The sequence below is a fragment of the Calidris pugnax genome, unplaced genomic scaffold (assembly GCF_001431845.1).
Source record: "Calidris pugnax isolate Ruff unplaced genomic scaffold, ASM143184v1 scaffold25, whole genome shotgun sequence".
In the NCBI taxonomy this organism is placed as follows: Eukaryota; Metazoa; Chordata; class Aves; order Charadriiformes; family Scolopacidae; genus Calidris; species Calidris pugnax.
Genome location: NW_015090805.1, coordinates 7,092,674 through 7,113,030, shown reverse-complemented (window position 1 = coordinate 7,113,030; position 20,357 = coordinate 7,092,674). Strand labels below are relative to the sequence as shown.

Sequence of the window (20,357 nt, the reverse complement as noted above, 5' to 3'; positions counted from 1 at the left end):
ACGGGGAGGGTACATCTCAGGCTGGAGGGGAACAGATTTAGATTGGAGATTAGGAGAGGGTTCTTCACTGTGAGGGTGGTGGAGCACTGGAACAGGTTGCCCAGGGAGGTGGTTGAGGCCCCTTCCCTGGAGATATTCAAGGAGAGGCTCGATGAGGCCCTGGGCAACCTGGTCTAGTTGGGGGTGTCCCTGCTGACTGCGGGGAGGTCGGACTAGATGACCTTTGGAGGTCCCTTCCAGCCTGGACAATTCTATGATTCTATGATTCTATCTGTGCCACCCAGAGGTGCCAGGAGGAGACTTGGGGGGAGCCTGCTGATGCCCCCAGCTCCCATTCACCTCCCTGGTGATGCCCCTTCTTGCAGGGGACCCTGGACAACCCGGGACAGCTGGGAAACGTGCACCACGGCCCCAAACTTTGTGTGCCTACGTCCCAACCATAATTTCTGGTTTGTGTGCAGGTGGGTGCTACCAGAATGGGTGGAGTAAGGAATAACAGCGTTGAAGGAAAGTTGTAATCCAGTATAGAAAAGAAGTGTCAACACATGTCAAATGTTGCAAAATGTCCCGGTGTGGAAGAAATAAAGTAATTCCCAGTATTAACTAACAAACAGCTGTTGTGTTGCCAGGCTGAGGAAGATTTCTTTTTGCAATAGGAAATATGTGGTATTTTATATAAATAACAGTTTTGTTTCACTTTCTGTATTAAACATCTTAAAAATTAACTTTTAACACACTAAACACTTATGAACGGCTTGAAAAGTCTGGCTTGCTATAACCTCTTTTCAAATTACACCCTGTGACTACCCTGTCTGCTCAGAAATACCATGTAAAATTACTGTTCTCTGTTAGCAGTTACGAACCTATGAAACACTGACACATCAAAAACCTTTTAGAAACTTAGCTAAACACAGCTAAACTCCACTAAATGTGCTGAAGTGAGCAGTTTTAGACAAGTGTGGCATGCGAAGTAAGATCACAAGTCATCGTTATAAGCAAAAGGAACTTTTTCCTGTTTAAGAAACTATCTCAAAGCTAAACATAATCGTGATATGTAAGCAATCAAATATTAAATAGTCATTGCTTTCTTTCCTAATGAACACCAGTATGAGTAAGACCAAAGAAAGACGTTTACATTTAAAGCAAAAATCCAATGTGGTAGCAAGAAACAAGGTTATTTTAGGTTATAGATAGTTGGCTTGGTCAGGGAAAGAAAAACTTCAGAAAGTGCCCTAATGGAAACGTTTTTTATGTCTCATTTTCACTGTTTTAAAAATTGGCAACTTTATGAAACAATACATTTAAATTCACCCATAAATTATATATTCGCTGTTGTTGTTCTGCAGTTGTTGATATTTTGGAACTGCCGGGGAAACAAAAGAAAAACCCCCTTCATTTATTTGTGCAGCTCTTTAATCTGTTTAAATTAATATGCTGCATTACTCATTTTTTCCCCAACGTGATCCTAAAATGATCGCTTAGCTGCACTCACATTGGTCTCTCCTGCCAGTGAATTAAATACGAGATGGTTTATTCCCCCATCCTCCAGCAGCTCTTCCCCCATCCTCACATGCTCATTTAGCCAGTCTGAACTTACAGATAAGCTGATGATGAGACACTAGAAGGCAAAACCAGACAATTACCCAGGCAAATGTTTGAAGGATTTGGGCCCTGCGGCAAAAATGCTGTTTACTGAAGACTGAAAGCGCCATTTCTACTTTGTACAAGCCAGTGTGTCTGAACTCAGCAGTTCTGGATAGTGGCCACCAGTGGACTCAGAGCAAGGTTTATAGGTGCAAGATAACATCATGCTCCCGTCTGCATTTCATCACCGCAGGGCCTTTTTCTGTATTCTTAAACAAAGGCATGCAAGTACCAACAGAAGTACGCTTTACCAGCTGTCTTTATATTCCTTCATTACATAGTTAATCATTTATTTTTATGCTGAAGACCACTCCAACAAGGTGCAAGGACAGATCCTCAGCTGGCCTGGTTAGTAGAGCAAGGCCAACTTGGATTGGTTGAAGAGCTATCTTTTGGTCTGCTACTGAATACTCACTGAATAGGAGGAGGGTTGCAGTGCCTCACCCTCTTTTTCCCTTCCTACTTCCCTCCTCGGAAGATGTTTTGGGGCAAAGAATGGAGACTGCACTGAGAGTCAAGATGAGGAGGGACGAGAACACAACGCTCTGTTGCATTTCACATTGCTCTCCCTGCTCAGCCTTCCATCTACCCCTTCCCGTCTGCACAGCCCCAGCGATGCAACCAGGGATGGTGCTGGCAAAAACGGAGGAGATCGAGCTAGAAAGCATAGAAAAAGGGCATGGGAAAGCTGCTGAACTGCACAATCTGGATGGGTGGACCCAGTCGCTAAGAGCACCGCAGCAGTTCTGCTGGCTCAGGAGGCTCAGTTAGCCTTTGCTGATACGTGGCAAACATGTACGTGGGGAGAGTCTGGAAGGCACTCTGCATTTTTGGGTTGTTTCAGCAGTAGGGAGTGAACTCCCTCTCCAAGGAAATACCCCGGCACATGTCTGCCATCTGAGTTGGGGAAAAATTGCCATTAACATAGTAAATGGTAAAAAACAACCCTGCATGGGACACGTCTGGAGTCCCTGCCTCCCTCTGCCATTCGCTCTCAGTGGGAAGAAGGGCACAAAAGGATGGGCAGGAAAAGGCTCTAAAACATTAGCGTTTCCTGAGGATGCACATCTAAGACATCTGTGTACCAGAACTGGTGGAGGAAGAGCGGATGAAGGGAGACCACAAGGGCATAGACGAACAACCAAGAGAAAAATTAAACTCTTGCCTTCCACTTGGGAGTGACTGGTGTCTGGAGCCAGGATGATCCTCCACCCAGGCTGAGCTGCTTCACTGCCAGGAAGCAGAGGATCTCAGACACGTTGGCATCTGAGCCCGGCACCTTTCACAACCTCAAAGTTCCCAAGAAATGACCCCAAAACGCTAGGTAAATAGCACACTGATAAGAAGCCATTAATAGCACTCACACAGTTTGAGTTAAACTTCCCAGTAAGAGTGTGACAAACTAGGTGTCTATCTCCTATGCTTAATCCACCAGGCACGGTCGTACAGACTGAGGCCCCTGTAGACCAAGCCTTAGTCACATTTAACTGTCAGCTATACTTTCCATAAGCACTCCACTGCCTTTGTTTTGTAAACATATTTTTCCATAAAGAAAAGAGAGGCATGCTGCATCAAGGCATGGGGAATGTGTCTTGTGAGGAGACAGCATTTCCTCAGTCCTCCCTCTATTTTTTTTTTCCTTCTTCTTCAAATGTGAAAAATAAGTTGTATGACAGCCTTTGGTGGAGATGTGTGCAACAAGGCCTTCATTGTCTCAGACAGGTGTGAGATTGGAATTGATTCAGGGCCAACAACCCCAGTATCAGAGCCAGCTCTGTGAGCTGAAAACATACACCAACCATCCAGTAATACCACTGCAGCCAGCCAGAGACTCAACAATTTAAGGCTTAACACACACACAACATAAATCAGATGAGGATGTACCAGCCAACCGTCAGCTTCTTGGGCAGATGCCTGCAGACCGTCTGTGCAGATCAGACCTTGCCTGTTTCAGTTATTGGGAACATTTTTTATTTTTTTTTTCTTCATATAAAGATGAGAGGCTGGGTGGAGCAGCTAGCTCAGACACATTTACATTTGCCCTATCTTGCCCCAACAGCCCTCCTTTGCTTGCTGTTTGGAGGCAGTCCTTCTTGTAAAGTCACTTTATTCCAAGTGCAGGAGGGAAGGAATTACATCTTGGGGAAATGTTTAACGTACAAATACAAAAATCACATGGACACGCACTCAGTACGCACCACCCTCATGAAACAAAACCGTTCCCTTCCATGGGAGTTTAGGAGGCTCTGAACATGATCAAACAAGCACAAGAATTAACACAGCTGTTCTTCTTTCTCTTTCTTTCTTTCTTTTTTTTTTTTTTTTTCCATGGATATATTTCCTTCACTTTTCCAGGAAAACCTGTTTTCACACTCTCTCCTCTCTGCCTTTACTTCTCTCACCTGCTTCAACCTAATCCCTGCTCTATGTCTGGCCACGTTAGTCACCCCGGTGAGGGCAGGAGCAGGCAGTGCCGGTGGCCTCCTGCTCCTCCCTTGGGCTCTGGCACATGCAGGGAGAGATCCCACGTGGCACCCACCACCCTGGGCTCAGTCACCCACGGGTGACCCAAAGACACACTGGTGATGGTCAGCCATTCCACCGTGCCAGTGGCTCCACCTGGTTTCTCCCTACGCCCCAGCAGCTCAGTTGTAGCTGTCCTTGGATCCCAGCCCTTGTTCCTTCTCCAGCTCCTCCATCCTCAGGGAGTGCACGGGGCTCTTGCATTTCATAACACAGATGGGCAGCACTCACAGTCCCTTGCTGAGCAAAAGGGGGACTGGCAGGAGGCTTCCCAGGACCAGGGCTGACTCCTGCAGGTCCCAGGCTGGTCCCCCGTTGCATCTGCCTACGGGGCTTATCTGCTGGCTGGGCAATGGGAGAGGGATTGCAAGGGTGGAGGCTGGGGAACACCATCGGCACGAGAGCCTGGCATGGACACCCAGGTATGTGCTTAAAAGCTGAAGACAGCTGACAGAGAACTTTTCAAAAAAGTATTTGCAGAGGAGGGGTAAAAATGACAATACCCGAGCGATCCCTTTGTATCTAGGTGAGCATTAGTTGGTGAACCTTGGTTTAGGCTCACTTGAAATGTCTCCCTCCCTTTTGTGTGATTCCTTTTCAACTTAACAGTAGTGTTCACTTCTAGAATGGATGGCAGAGAAGAACTGTTTTCTGGTGCATACCTTCCCCCATGAACTAATTAATACTGAGTTTGAATTTGCAAATGGTTTTGCATGTGAAATTGCTCGTGTATGTATAGGTCTCAAGGGTATCAAAGAGACTATTCTTTTGAGCAGTTATTCACGTGCTTCACTGCAGAATGAGGACCATCGTTTGGACTTGGGAGTTTTAAAATTAAATACACTTCAGCAACCTTATGCAGTGAGAACTGACATCATGACAAACGTCACACTTGCTCAGCTACCTGGAAATCATCACTACACTAACAAAATGAAGACTCGCTTCTGACAAAACATTGTCTTTCCTACAGGCCAAAGGATGCAGCAATTTACAGCACCTTCTGTGTGTACTACAAACGTATCAATGAATAAAGCAGTGAATATATAACTTACTTCTATGCAAAGGGGTTTTGGTTGCATTGTTTTTTGTTGGTAGTGATACCTGAATTTGATCTGCCAGAATCTAAACTGGTCGAGTCATATCTAAACGCTCTGATATTTGTAGTTATTTAAAAATGCAGAGGATGCAAACTACAATATGTTCTAAAGCATGCCAAGTGATCCAGTTCCATTCTTGGGTACCTAATCAAAGACATTCAAAACATCTCTTTCTGCAGGTATCCAGACTCCTTGAAAGTGCCTGGGGTTGAGCACTAAAACCTGGAAGCTCTCAAAACCACCAAAGTTGAACTGAGTATCTTGCCCAAACCTCTGAGGCAGACCTAGACATTTACTGTCGGAAATCAAGCCGACCTCGACAGCAAAACCACAATTTTTTTAATGGATCTATTTCCTATGCTTTTATTTTTTTCCCCCAGCACTTTTAAGTGAACAGATGTATAAATAGAATGAAAATGGTCAGACAGATGCTATCGTCTATTTGACTATATAATGTGCATTTCCCCACATAATTGATTGTTTTACTGAGCACATCCAAGTCCATTGTTCTTCGCATGTGAACAATCTCCATTTATAGGGGTCATAATATACTGAATACACAGGGAAACCTTATAAATAAGTTTGCTAAGGGTGTACTGTGTACTTAGTCATGTGAAAGGAGCCCTGTGAACCCTCTAACCACACGGGATAACTAGAGAAGATCTGCTTGACGCAACGTCTTGTTAAAGGCATGGCAGCAGAAGAGGCGAGGGCATGCCTGCACTTGATGCTTCGAAAGGACCCCCCCTGCCCCACGGATAGAACCCACTGGTGAAGAAAAGCAGAGCCCCTTGGCTGCTACTGCAGCCTCCTGTGGATTTAGGGGGGTTGATTTCACTCCATCCAGATCTAGCTGTCTGCACCAACCCAGACCATGCGGGCTCTGTATACTGAGGTGGGGTTTTCACCTCAGAAACAAACATTTGAATACTAACCCGTGGGCTAGTCTCCTGGTTTCCTCCTCTTTTGTTTTCTAGATGGCAAATAGTACGGGTGCCTGTGGTCACTCCACTCTAACCTCTCAGCGTGTCAAGTTTGGAGGGGCTTAATTCAGTATTTGAGGGAAAAGAATACATTCAGTTACAAAATCAAAATGGTATCTTCCGGCACATGGGCAGCATCAGCTGACTAATAAGCTGTTTTCAGTGGGTGTTTGTTTTTAGGGTAAGGAGCTCTTATTTATTTTTTGTTTGTTTTATTTACCATGGAAGGTAATTTGAGCTCTGGTATCAAAACATGTCATGTTCTGCCAAGAGGGGATTAAAGAGGAGAATGCTATGGAAAGAAACTGGGTTTGTCAGTAAAGTACTAGGAGAGATTTTATTTACCAGAGTTTTGCAATCAGGGCTTTTAATCTTCCTCACAATTGGGCTATTCAAAGGCCAAGAATATGCTTCAAGAATATGCTTCAGGAGCCAGTGAGGAATAACCCAAAACCCAAGGAGTAGCTGGCTCAAAGGCTGGCCATATGTTGTCGTCCAACGTTCAGGACGGTGGGAGCACCTGCCTCTGGGGCAGGCAGGGATATTTGCTTTTGACATCTCCAGCATGCTGATGCCATAGGTGAGATCTGATACTGGGCAAGAGGTGAGATTTGATGCTGGGCAAGAGGAGCGTATTCTGGTGAAACACCAGAATAAGGTGTTTCCATGGAAAAGTAGGAGAGCCTAGTGACCCAGCTAATCTCAACAGCCGATAGAAATGTCCCCTGAAGTGCACCACAGTGCACCAAAGCTGCCATCCTGAAAGATGCTGAGCCTTCTCAGTTGCCCCAGAAATGAGGAGGAGAGAAGAGCAGGCAGAGGCTCCACCTCGGCGGGGTGACTCCAGCACTGCTGCACCAGGAGAGAGCTAAAGGAGCAAGAAGTGAGCCCAAGTAATTCACTGTTTTCTCTGGAGACCAGTGACCACCGAGAGCACTAACGATGGACCGGTAGCATCAGTGCAGGCACAAGAGTCCTGCATTGGCTCAGAGAGAGGTTCCACTTTTGCGATGACATAACGGAGAAGGGACTTTGGCATACTGAGTTGAAGACGACAAAACAAAACAAACCAGAGATCACCGTGCAAGTTAAAAACTGAACAGGGATACTTGTCCCTACCTGCAAGCTCTGTTTTTTTGTTTTGTTTTTTTTTTTTTTTTTAGCAGTATCCATCAGCTCAGCGTTGTTCTCATGTGGTAACAGACATGGACTGATTAATGAAAAATAAAACTATGTCTGGGCACGAGCTGCCAAATTGTATAGCTGCCTAAAGATTCAGCTAGACAAATTTCCAAAGCTATCTCCATATCTGTCACTGATTTCACTGTGGCTTAGGTGCATGGCAACTATGAAAAATCTTGCTAAGACACCTTTCTGGTGTGCTAAGTTTTCCCAAATAGTCTGTAAAAAATCAAGCTCTAAATAACTTCCCAAAAGATATGCAGAATGAATTTGACAAAAATTATAACAAAATACAGATGTCTCAACTTTTTTGATTTCTGCTTTAAAACCAAGATTTCCTTTTGTAGTTAAAAAGTCAGCCTTTAGGATGCTCCATATGGATGAAAAAAGGAGAAAAAAAAAAGAAGAAGGAAACTTTGTGTAAGTGGAGAAGTTGCTTGGGGACTGAGAACATATTTGTTGCCTTATCTATTGCTTTTTTAACCTCAGGAAGTGCCAGGCAATTGGAATATGAAGATTGGTATCTTAAATATATCGACACTTGGAAATCTTCTGGATTAAACACCATTACATAACTCTTTCCATTAGTGCCTGAAGTTGATGAAAAAGCTAAACAATTTCAAACCCCTTTTTTTTTTTATTTTGTGGTTTTTGGTTTGTGTTTTTTTTTTTTCTAGAGCTGAAAGTGAGGAGGCAGAGGAGGCTCTTGAGCAAGGCTTATGCCCCGGAGCTGGGCGTGCTGCCTGCAAGGCGGGCAGGTGTTGAGGAACTGGCTTCCTCACCTCGCTCTGCCCCGAGTGGGAACAGTCAGAGGAGGCACAAATCTGTGGCTGAAGGGGATGAATCCTCGAGGTGCACGGAGCGGGTGGCAGGACGGATTCCTGCCACCCTCAGATGGGAAAAGCCTTCCCATTAGCAGATGAAGAGTGAGGTCTCCAGTGCCGGTGCTGGAGAGCCGGCTGGGCCCACATCCCAGATGGGATTTGTTCAGACAACTACTGAGGACCTGGTGGTCCAAGTGGGACTACAGAGTGCACTGGGGGATTGCAGGCAGAAGTTTTATCTTGTCACTGAGATCCAACAGAGCAGAGTTGAGAAGGTCCCTGAGCCTCCTCCTGCCTGTCCCAGAGAATGAAATGTCCCTTGTCTCGCCCTGGTGAAGCCCCAGGTGCAGAGAATTGATCAAATGGAAGAAAATACAGGCCCACAGAGCATCTCCTGGGTCCTGCAGCCCAGCCACATCTTGGGTTCTACACTTACATAACATAGCAAGATCTCTCTTAAATTACATCTTTCTGTCTCTAATAGCCCCCAGGAAGGCTGCCAGGGCTACTCTGATACCTCGGAGCCATCTTCTAATTTCCAGCCTAAATTCATTGACGGTCAGTTTACAGAATAACCACTTGTTCTCGAGCCAGCACTGTCCTTCGGCACAAATGGTTCTCCTCCCTCCCCAATGTTGAATCTCTCTGCCGTGTTTATTGACTGTAATTATCTTCCCTCTCAGCCTCTGTTTCAGCACGCTGAATAAACCCAGCTATGCTAATCTCTTCTTTAAAGGAAGGTTTTTATTCCTCTCACCATACTAACAGCCTCCCTTTGCACCCACTGCCACTTGAATTAATTTTTCTTGAACACTGGGTAATAATTACTTCATCTGGACCTCTGAGGAGATTTTTCTAAAACTTTTCATACTGCTATTAATACGATATCCCACCTACGGTATCTCAAAAGGGCAAAACTGCTCGTCTCCTCCTGGCAGGGAGAGAGGGAAGAGAGGAGATTTCTAAGGCCAGACAGAGGGAATTCCTTGGGACTGCTCTAGTTCCTGGGCTACTGCTGGGTATCACCACCCCTCTTGTATCACAGCACAACCAGCCCTGCAAACAGGCAAAGTCTTAGCAAAGATAACGTGTTAGAGTAACACAATTTTATCCCTGTCAAAATTAGTATTTGGAGAGGACCCAAATGGTGTTACAAACTTTACAAATCAAATGGAAGGCATGCCTCTTGGTGTAAGAAGCCTATTTCCACATGGGGTGAAACGACTGAGTAAAAAGCGATCTTGAGAGCTGGAACCAGGAAAAAATGGCCACTGAGAAGCTCTGGGTTATTTAGTTATATTATGCACATCTTTTGTATCTCTTTACCATAGTGATATTTTCTTGCCTATACAATAGATTCTGTATATTCTATAACCTCACAAATGTCCTCCAAGATATGGAGGGTGGTAGTATCACCACAAAATGAGACATCTAGCCTGGCCAGAAATGCTATGCAAAATACTTTTGTGCTTCTCCAAATGTCAAGAGTCGCATTTCTGCTGCTGCCTTGTAGTTTATGCTTTAAAGCAATATTCCTAAGACATGCTCCAGTTTGGTCAATGCAAGTAACTCCATGTCCTGGCTTCAGCTGGGATGGAGATAATTTTCTTCCTAGAAGCTGCTGTGGTTTGGGTTTAGTATGAGAATAATGTTGATAACATACAGATTTAGCTGTTGTTATGTAATGCTTATATTAAGTCAAGGACTTTTTCAGCTTCCCATAGAAGCTGAGAGGGAGCACAGACAGGAATATTCCATACCACAGACGTCATGCTCAGTCTATAAATGGGGGTTGGCCAGGCAGCAGGGATCCACGATTGCTGTTTGGGATGGGCTGGACACAGACCATCGGGTGGTGAGAGCGACCTGTCTGGTATCACTTTATTTTGTATATTCTTTTACCATGATTAGGTTTTTCTCTCCTTTTTCTCCCTGCCCTACTGGGGTGGGGGTTGCGGAGTGAGTGAATGGGTGTGTGGTCCTAGTTGCCTGCTGAGGTTTGCTGATGACACTCCGGACAAAACCAGGAGCACCTGCAGAGCTGCGGGATGGTTTCAAACACCCTTAAACAGGAGGTTTATATGTATTTGTTAGCAGGGGGCATGAAAGAGGAGGGATGTTTCCCCAGAGTGGACTTGTATTAGACTGAATAAAAGAGGAATTGTTTTGTGCGTGCTAATCCAGTTCACATGCTTGCGTGCTCATCCCTTCAGATGCAAACTGGTTTATGACAGAATAAATAGACAGCAGGGTGAGTCTGCTGCTAATAACACCATACCCCTTAAAAAGAAAAACTGCTGAGGTTACTCATGGCATTATATAAAAGTATTACGTGCTGAGCAATAACTGTAAATCAAAGAAACATATTGTACTTTCAGTAAAGCGATATTTTCTCTCTATAAAATTTCCTTTCTGATAGAGCCAGTTGGAACCCTTCCAGCTAAACAGATCTGGTTTGCAAAATATTTTGGGAAAACATCACTATTTCAACAAACTTCCTGTGACTTGCCAGTGGCTGTGGCACTCCAGCTCTGGGTCTACACCACCAAGGTGGGCTTCACCTCCTTCCTCTTCCCCATGCGGAAGCTATTTGGTGGCTACTGGCATTGAAAGGAAGGGAAAAGAGAAAGAGCATCTCTCCCCCTTGCCCGAAGCGGGCTCCCAGCACGCATTCAGCACATTGGCTGCCTGCCCCAGGAGACGGGTGATGGAGGGGAGCTCCATCAAAGGGGATCTCCCCTGGCTGCTAGCAAAACGTTCGTGACCTGGCTCGTGGTGGGGGAACTGTACTCCAGGGCTGGGAAGGAGGGCTCCCGCACATCCAGGAGAAGTGCTGGAGCCTGGGAGCTCGGCAGCCCTGGCTGTACAGATTGGGGAATGATGCAGCTACTCTGCCTGCACTGCCCGCGCTGCCCACCGGCACAACTCACCCCCGGCTACTCCCCCGGCTCCCGGAGAAGGCAGGACCGGCAGCGATAGGAAGGGTGCCAAGCTCAGGCGGGCACTCGCTCGTCATGCCAGGGAGGGTATTTTGGGACGGAGAGGTCAGGCGGTTAATCGAGTGGAAATGGGATGCTACACCATTAAAGCGCCATGTGCTCCCTCTGCGAGCGCGCTGCGTTCAGGCAAGACGGGGAGACGGCAGATGTGTCCACAGAGAACGTAAAAGTATCGGCATTTTTGTGCCATTGCACAATGGAAAGAGCTGGCGAGCCCCTAATCTTGAGAGCTTGTTTATCTGTTTTGGCAGGGAGCTACGAGCACGTCAATCCGCGTTCTCAAAAGCACCCGAAAACTGCATCTCGCAGCAGCAAAATGCGGAGGCAGAACAACAGCCCCGTCGGAGCCCACTCTGCAACGCTGCTTTGTGAATGCCTCTAACTCTATTAACCTACAGCCTATTAAGCTGATTTAAAAGTGGAAATATTAAAAATCGGGACAGGATAGTAGGAACAAAGCCATTTTAATTCCTGGGCTTAAAGGCTGCCCTTGACTCCACTCCTGTGTTTCACCGGTTCATGGGAACCCTGATAAACTTGGGCTGTTTTTGGTGCCATGAGATTACGATAGCAAGGACCTTGAAATGTCTCTTAAACAAAGCATATTGCACCTGGAGGAAGACAAAAGGCTGGCTTGTAACAAAATAATCTCTCAGTCATTATGTTTCTTGCTAATTCAAAGAGCTGATCTCTAAACGATCTCCCTTGCTTTGCTATCGGTGCTAATTCTGCTGCTTCACTTAAGGATCTGTCAGCAATTTTATTACAGCCTCTTGTTTCCAGGGGTTTTAGACTTGGCCATAAAATCATGGTCCCAGCTGAAACTTAACATATAGGGTTACAAAATTAAAAAAAAAAAAAAAAGCTAGCTAGCAAACTCAGATATTCTTAAGGCTATAAAAGTACAAAAAGAACCAGAAGCATGTAGCTTAAAGTGATTACAGTGATTATTTGCTTTCCCTAGACAGGAGAAATAGCTTTTTCTTTTTTCTTTAAATGTATAGGTAATTAATTAATCACCAGTTGGAAACAGTGTTTGGGTTAATTTAAAAAAAAAAAAAGTTATTTAATTGCACATATTTTTGGATTATATTCCTAAACCCACCAGATAGAAATTTATTTATGCAATTTATTAACTCAACTTTAATGCCTCCAAAAGAATATCTTCTTGGTCTGATGACTTACACATTTAAAATATTTCTATTGGCCCCGAAAAGAATCATACTGTAAAGAAACCATTTAAATTCATATTTATGTAAAACTCTTGAATTACAGATCTACCTACTCTGGTTTACACTAGCCACTGTAAAATCAGTAATTATGTATTTAGTATCTGGTTCAAGCTGGTGTTAGAAGAAACTCAACCATAATATATAGATAGATTTATTTGTAGTTATTATATATATAAACTTGAATGCTCATCAAGGGTCTTGCCTAAACTTTCCTAAACAACAGGCCAGCACAGCTCAGATGGCTCTGTCTATTTTCTTTTCCTCTCTGTACAAAGGAAGGGGTGAGTTAAGGTTGAAGCGTTGGCTGGGTTTGGAGCTTTAACTGAATTTCCTTACCCTGTGCGTGTAGGTCAAATCCTTTGACATTATACGCTTGGTACTGGCACAAAGTAATCTTTCAACTTAAACCATGTGTGATGTGTTGGAAGCTTTTTCTCCCCTTCTGTTCCCCTTTGGTCTGTGAATTGGCTATGGTTAGAGCTTTTAAACGAACAGGTGTACTTTCTCCCTCCTTGTGATATGAAAGAAGCATAAAACTCGATTATAGCAATTTATGGTCTCTTTACTTGCTTGGACTTGTATCCATGACACAAGAAGCTTTATGCTCAAATTCAAGACTTGGTAAAATAGGAAGTTAAAATTAACCTCAATCCTTTTATAGATGAAAACCTCAACAAATAAACAGTGGTTTAGCGGCATGGCAACCTGCCCCTTTAAATCCAAGAACTAGTCTGAGATGTCTATTTTGAGTTAGTTTTGTTTTTTAAAAAATGATAATTGGACTTGGATGAACAGAGAAGTAGCCTGTGATTCATATTGGTGTGAGTAAAAGCAAAGTTTAACGCTACTACTTGGAAGTTAGCAATGTATGGGGGTTTACGGTTTATTTTATGCCTATATAAAAAGCACTCTGTGCTCTTTTCAGTGGGAGGGTGCCAATAAAAGTGTTTCAGGATGCAAAGATGTACAGACAGGTACAGCCATGCTATGGAGCAGGTCAAAAGTTTCATTTTGGGAGGTCTGCATTCTGGAATGCAGTGCTCTTTATTAAAAATTTAAAAATGAAAATATCCCAACTCCCTAGAGGTCTCACAGGACATCAGCCCAAAACCCAATCATTCTTTGGACGCTGAGGAAAAAATGATAGTGCTGGAGGTCCTTCCCACCCTAGCCCTTTCTCCCTGCTGTGATAGCATGACCCTGAAAAGATGAGCCTTAGAAATTAAAAGGCGTCTGCAGCAGAGACGGTCCTAAATGAGGGAGGCTTCAGTTTGGGGCTTATTTTTTACTGATAGCAACTGCAAGCCTCAACAAGTTGCTTGATGGATAACACACACATTTTGGAGGCAAAGGAAAAGGGGAACCGGGAGGAAGAAGTGAAAAGGAGGGTATCGATGAGGAGACATTAGCTGTTTGATTGCCATCATTTTCTGAGCTACGTCTGCAGGTGAAATGCATTAAAATCTTGTTTGCAAAGAGCAAAGCGAGAGCAAAGTACTAAAAGTATTTCTGGAGAGAGCAGCTGAATCCCCGGCCGGGCGTGAAAAGCCCATCGCTCTGAAGTTGAACAAGCGAGGGACTTTCAGAGGGAACCAGGGAAGAGGGATACTCGACGTTAAACCTGATACTCTGCTAAGCATATAGTGTTCCCAAGAAGCTGAAGAATGCAAGCCTGCGACCGATAACTCCACCCACGTAGCTGCTGGCTGCTGAGTAGCCACAATAATATGTGCGTTTTCTTTTATAGGAAGGGAGCTGTGCGCAGGAGGAACCCGGGGCGGTTCGCTCCGCAAATCAGAGGACTAAGTGAGGGGACTGGCAGGGGCTGGGAGAGGAGCCTTCTCCTGAGCTGAACCTGGCGTGGCTCCAGGGAGGGAAGGAGCGGGGTGATCCTTCCAACTGTCTTTTTGCCCGTCTCCTTCTACAGTATGGCACAGGACAGCATGTTGACTTATTTCCCGTGCTTCTCCATCATGCCCCCTTCCCCTCACAGCAAAGGCAACGGCAGATTTGCAGTAGATCTCACTAAGCCAAAGACCTTCCTACACCTGGGAATAGAAGGAAGTAACAAGCATTTGCCTTAGGTAAACAATGACCTTTTCTGCACGCAACAAAGGGTACCCTGGTGTTAAAAACAAGTGCCATAAAAACCCCTCATTCTGATCTGTGGTAACTATTGCTCCCCAAAACCCCAGCAGAAAACCTCAACTAAGGCCATTTCATTCTGGTCAGAAGAATAGAGGAAAACTCCATTAGGAACTGCATTTGCTAAAAGGAATGCTGTCCCACACCCTCCCTTTTGGTGCATCTCACTACGAATCTGCATTTTGATACACATTTTGCAAAAACCCCATGTCAGCTGACGGTTTAGTGACCTGATTCACTGCTCACTGAGCTCCAGCTGGTCCCAGGGACCGAGCTGGTTTTAGCAGGGACAGACTCAGCTCTAGCGGCGGCAGAAAAGACTTCAAGTTAGATGACTTGGTTTCACTGGCATCATCTGAGCCTGAGCCTCAGAGGAAATCAGACTCATGAGTCACCGTTTTGCAGGTTTTTGTTCAAATAAAACCCACTGGATAACCACCAGCTACAGAAACACGCTCAAACCAGCCTGCCTGTGTTAAAAGTCTTAGCACTAAGAGGTCGTCTTCAGGGGACAAAGCACTTTGCAAAGCTTTCTTTGCTACTGCCTTCCTGGGAAAGGTCAAAGCAAGGCGGTGACGGTATTCCTCTCTCATTCAAGCACGTGATGTAACTGATAAATATGCAATCCACCTACACATAGAAAAAGGCCTGCCATAATGCGTCTTTGCAAGAAAACAGCGTCTTTCAAGACGTTACGGTTCTGACACAGGTGAGGTTAACACCATGAGCTGTGCTGACACGGGCAAGACAAGACAGTACGGACCCCTTAAAAGCTGTAAGGTCTTTAGATACACAGACATATGTTAGGAAGCCCCTCCTTTCTCTCATTAAAGGCTCTCACTCATTAAAGGTGGCCAAGGAGAGTCCAGAAGAGCTGGAGGTACAAGGGGGCGACGCCTGTGAGCCCCCACGCTCCACAGGCTGACGGGGTGGAGGTGGATGAGCGGGGGGAGGATTTCAGGTACTTACCCTGAATCTGACTCTGAGGCTGAGGGTTAAAAGCAGTGGTGTGGTTCAAGGAGGCTCGTGGGTTGGGTGTGGGGGCTGGGTGGTGTGGGCTGACCCTCATGGCCGTACGACGCAACTGCTCCAGTTCACTCAGGCGCTCTGAAAAGGACAAGCTCCCAGGCTTTGTCTGCTCATCTATTTTCTGACGATGTCCTATTGTGGGAGGGGGGGGAAAAAGATCAGAAAATCTCACTGATACATGAGGTCTGTTGACTTTTTTTTCTTTTTAAATTTTTTTTTTTTTTTAAATTTTTTTTTTTTTTTAACCCCTCATCCACTGGCAATGTAACTAACCAGCTAGTGGCCGTCTGAAATTAAACTGAAACCACCTCTCTACAAGCACAGAAGACACAAACCAGTCATGCATCGTCACTGGATCATGGGGCAGTCTGAGACATGACCTACTGTGAAGAACCAGATCCACTGAAAATAAGCCATGCCTTCTTACACCTCTCTCAGAGAGAAGGGACATTTCTAAAAGGAGGCTTGTCTGTGGTGATGCACAAAAGGAGGAGACATCAAATGGCCCCTGTGCTAAACCTGCACTAGAATAACTCCTCAAAAATGCAATCCCAGATTGTCGTAATCAGACAAGTACTATGGGGCTATAAAAAAAAAAAAACAAACCCAAACAAATCCCATTTTTGGATCCTTTAGCAATGGTTTTACAGACAGAAACAGAAGCTGGCAGAATTGAAACTGCAGGGTAATGAAGTCTCTCTTAGTGGTGCTGGAAGCTGCCAAAACATGAGATCGCACCAGACATCCAGCTATAAGAGAGTAGATGCTGACATTGCAGAATCGGCCAGTGCACAGTGAATGTGGCCATGGCCACATGGGAGCTGGGGGGTCCAGCAACCCCCAAGGCAGCCCTTGGAGCACAGTCCCCATGAAGCTCTGGTGCTGCAGCCCTGAGGGGCTGGGAAGGGATGGGGAAGATGCTGGAAAGACCCAGCTCAGTGCAGCACCGGGGCACGTCCCGATTCAGCTGGAAGGGCAGAGACATATCTCATCATGGGCAGGACTGATTTCAAGATAAGCCTTAGCTAGCAGCAGCGAGAGGTATGAGAGGAGCAAGGTAATGCATTTGTATCTGTTGCCTGTGTCTGCTCTGCTCTGGGATCATTTGTGTGTCAACCTGTAACCACAAAGACAGCACACACAGAGCATGCAAGAGGGACATCTCATCTGCTGGAGCTCTTGCTCTCTGGTAGGCATGGCGAAAGCACAAGTTTTAAATCCTTCTTCCACCCTCTTAAGATCTAACCTATTGTTGAGACTTTGCAAACCACTTTTGTGTCCATTGGTTTCCAGTTTTATGAGATGGCCTTCCAAAGTGGGGTATCTTGTCCTGGAAGGCTGCTGACACTACGCTTTGGGGCTGAAATGGAAACCTCCCCTAGCAGACTTCTGTTTGGTGAAGTAGGATGGTTCAGCCATATTCCCAACCAGGTGGAATCAAAACTTTCCCTTGCCATTTCCCCCCATCCCCTAATAGGGCTTTTTCTTCTTAAAGATCACAGAAAATTGCCCTTCAGCAAAAAGCCCAAAAGCAGACTGTCTCTGGTACACAAGTTATCCTTTCAAAGATACTCTCCTGAAATAGAGGGCAAGATACTGACTGCAATGAGTCTACGAGGACATATCCTTAGCTTCTCTGTACGTAGTCAATGGAGTGTATCCTCAGCTCCAGAAATGTAATTTTCCTACCTTCCTTCTGCTCGGGAACCTTCTTGTGGAGCACCAGATGTCATCATCCCTCTTTTTTCCCCAAAGCCAATCCCATTTCTGCATGTTGCATTTGTCTCAGGAAACCAGCTGCCTCATGAATCTTTGTGGCTTATCCCTTCCCCTTCTTCCCATAGGACACTGTTACCCTAATGGGAATGCATGTCAAATCTCTAGCCCAGAGGTCAAACATCTTTTTTTCTACTTGCTCCCTTGAAGAAGGTTTCTGCTGAGCACCATGGTTTGCTGTCTATCTGGTCCTGATTTTCATTTTCTTGTCATAAAGAGTTGCCTTCTGCAGCTTTCTTTGCATCTCCATCCTCCCTGCAAGGAGGTGGCCAGTGGTGTTCCTACAGCAAGTCCTCTCTCAACTCATGGCTACAGCAGTGAAACAGACCGGCACAAAACTCCTGAAAATAATCCACCCTGCCCCTGTTCCACACATCCCTGTAGTATTTAATACATAAACATTCACGAACAGCCAGCTTCCAATTTTGAGTATCAGCACATAAACAGCAAAAGATGTCTGAAGAACTCTGTACGCCCCTTACTCTACAGAGCACTCTTTCAAGCCACCCTAACAGCTCAATCAAGACACAGGACCATTTTATGCACTAAAAGGAAAATGTGCATTTAAAAGCAGTTCCCAGTAGCTGCATTTCTAAAATTAAATTTTATAACTTGTATTATGGTTCCAAATCACAGTGGCTCGGCATTTCTTCCTGTTGCCAGGCCCTTTGGCACAGCTTGAACTGTCTCAGATTCCACACTGTGCTGTAAATTATCCCAAGAGGGGGAAAAAAAATTAAAATATAGAAAGACATATTATATAGTAGCGGTTTCATCATTAAAGAGCCCCATTAATGCTTCCAAAAAAAAAAAAAAAAAAGGAAGGGTGAAGAGAAGATGAAAAAGACTTTTATCTGACATTCTGGTTGGTCAAGAGCAAATGCTTCATTTGTCAGCAGCGCAAAGCTGGACGCTGCCTCAAGCCTTGGGCTTCTAACACCAGACTTGAACGCAAACACGCGGAGTCATACAAGATGTGTAAGATACCTCATACATTTGAATTATTTTAAGCTTCAGCAGGCTGAACCCAGAGGTCGCGGAGCCAAGAGCCAGGTCCTCCCAAATTGTTCTCCCCCGATGCAATTTATTCCTAATTTCAAATTCCGCTCAGACGTCTTCTGCTTGAAAGCAAGTGCACCGACGCCAAGTTTAACCTCCTGCTACCCTACTTTCTCCTCCCACCTCGCCGGTGCTGCCCTCCCGGCATCCGGAATTTTGCCTTCCTGGCACAGAACCAAGTGTCCTGGCAGTGCCAGCCGGTGTGCTAGCCACCCTCGCACAGAGGTGAGCCTTTCCTCCTAAGCCAACAGGACAAGGGCTGCATTAAGGCCAGCGAGGCAAGAATTAACTTTCCCCTTTGAATCTCGCTCAAGCACTAAATGTGTGCCGGGCAGGGCAGACAAACTCCAGCTTGCTCTCACCGACCCAGCATCGCTGGCAGCAAGCAGGGCAAACCAACCCAGGCACAGCATCCTCCTGAGGTCACCACGGGGCACCCCGTTCCCAGGCCAGCTCCCTCTGAGCTGCTGGGAGCATCTCTGCATGTCTCCACCAGGCATCCACCAAGCAAAGCTCCTGGACGTCCCCCACCCCAGCCCTGAGCTGCTCCAGATCATCCTGCTGAACCTGAGATCTGCCTCATCCCTTGGGCTTGTGGAAATCCCACTTGTGTCAATGCATCTGGGGAGGAAAGACCAGCACCAGCCGGTTCCTTCTGAGGGGAACCCTGCTATTGTTTTTGTCCATATGTTCTGATTTTTGGTGGGAACCACCTTGAAAAAACATCAGGCAATTGTCACCTCAAGATGCAGCTCCAAAAGTGGTTCTTCTCCACCCCCCCGCAATCAGAAGAGCTATTTCCCCTCTTCTCCCTTGCTGACTGCTACAGGTAGCAACACAGAACCTGTTCTGCGTGAAGGTCTGCAGCAGGAAGGTAAAGGACTGTGTCAGAAAAATTTAACAAATACAAATGATTTTCCCAAGCCACTATAAATGCACAGGCAGAGCTTTGCTAGGGTGACTTGTATTTTTGCGTTTATTAGCTTTACTTTGAAGTTACCCTCTAAACACCTCGCTTAAAGAGCAGGCATGGTATCCTTGGTTCACCCCTGTAAAGCCCAGGACTATTATTATCCCCCTTTTATAGCTGGAAAACTGAATGACAGAGAAATGAGGTGACCTGCCCATAGTCAGGCAGTGACCCTGTGACAGACGCTCAGTGCGGTCACCACAAGCCCAGGCTTCTCCTTTCCAGGAGAACAGTGTGATGATGCAGGATGAAAAAGAGCAGCAGGAAGGTGCTTGGAAACTGGTGTGGTTCTGCTAAGATGGCAGTTTTGCCACAAAGATCTGCCACGAAAATTTTGCAAATCAGATGGGACTTCATGGAAGTCAATCAAACCTCCGGCTGTTGAATGGAGAATACCATGGCCCAGAGGTCACAGAGAGAGACAGCTTGCCACGAGACGGCCCCACTCATGTGCCATGCCCTTTCACTCTCCTCCCCACATCTTCATACTTTTTGCCATTTCACAGGTAGTAGCAGAAGAAAGAAAAGGGCTGCATTTTTTTCCCTTGGGTTGCAAGGTCAGTGTTTGAGACACTGCAATAAATAGGACATCCAGCCTGCTGGGCTAAATCACAGGATTTGGGGGGGGGGGGGTTGTGTTAGACTTTTTTTTTCTTGTCCCTTTCAAATACTGCCTCAGGTCAGACGGGTTTTTTTTAAAGCAAACAGGGCAGAGAAAACATTAGCTTTTCCGATACTTTTTACAGCAACGCAACATGAAAGCGCTTTCCCTCTTAATGGGAGGGAAATGCAGTTTTATAGACTTTAACAGACTGTGGAGCACTCGGCTTGGCCCGTGGCCAGCTGGTCGGGGCTCTGGATGTGGAAGCAACAAGAAAAAAGTGCCTCAGCAGT

The 20,357-nt window shown here is 45.6% G+C and overlaps 1 protein-coding gene across 2 annotated transcripts in view; it reads right to left on the bottom strand.

Moving 5' to 3' along the window:
• Positions 1 to 20,357, bottom strand: part of RUNX1 (runt-related transcription factor 1) — a 174,474-nt gene that overhangs the window by 18,036 nt on the left and 136,081 nt on the right. The window contains exon 6 of one of the 2 annotated variants that reach the window (XM_014938029.1): positions 15,599 to 15,790. The exons of the other annotated variant lie outside the window; for it this stretch is intronic. Coding sequence (XP_014793515.1) covers positions 15,599 to 15,790 — 192 coding nt within the window. The remainder of the gene's footprint in view (positions 1 to 15,598; positions 15,791 to 20,357) is intronic. 2 annotated transcript variants of the gene reach the window in all.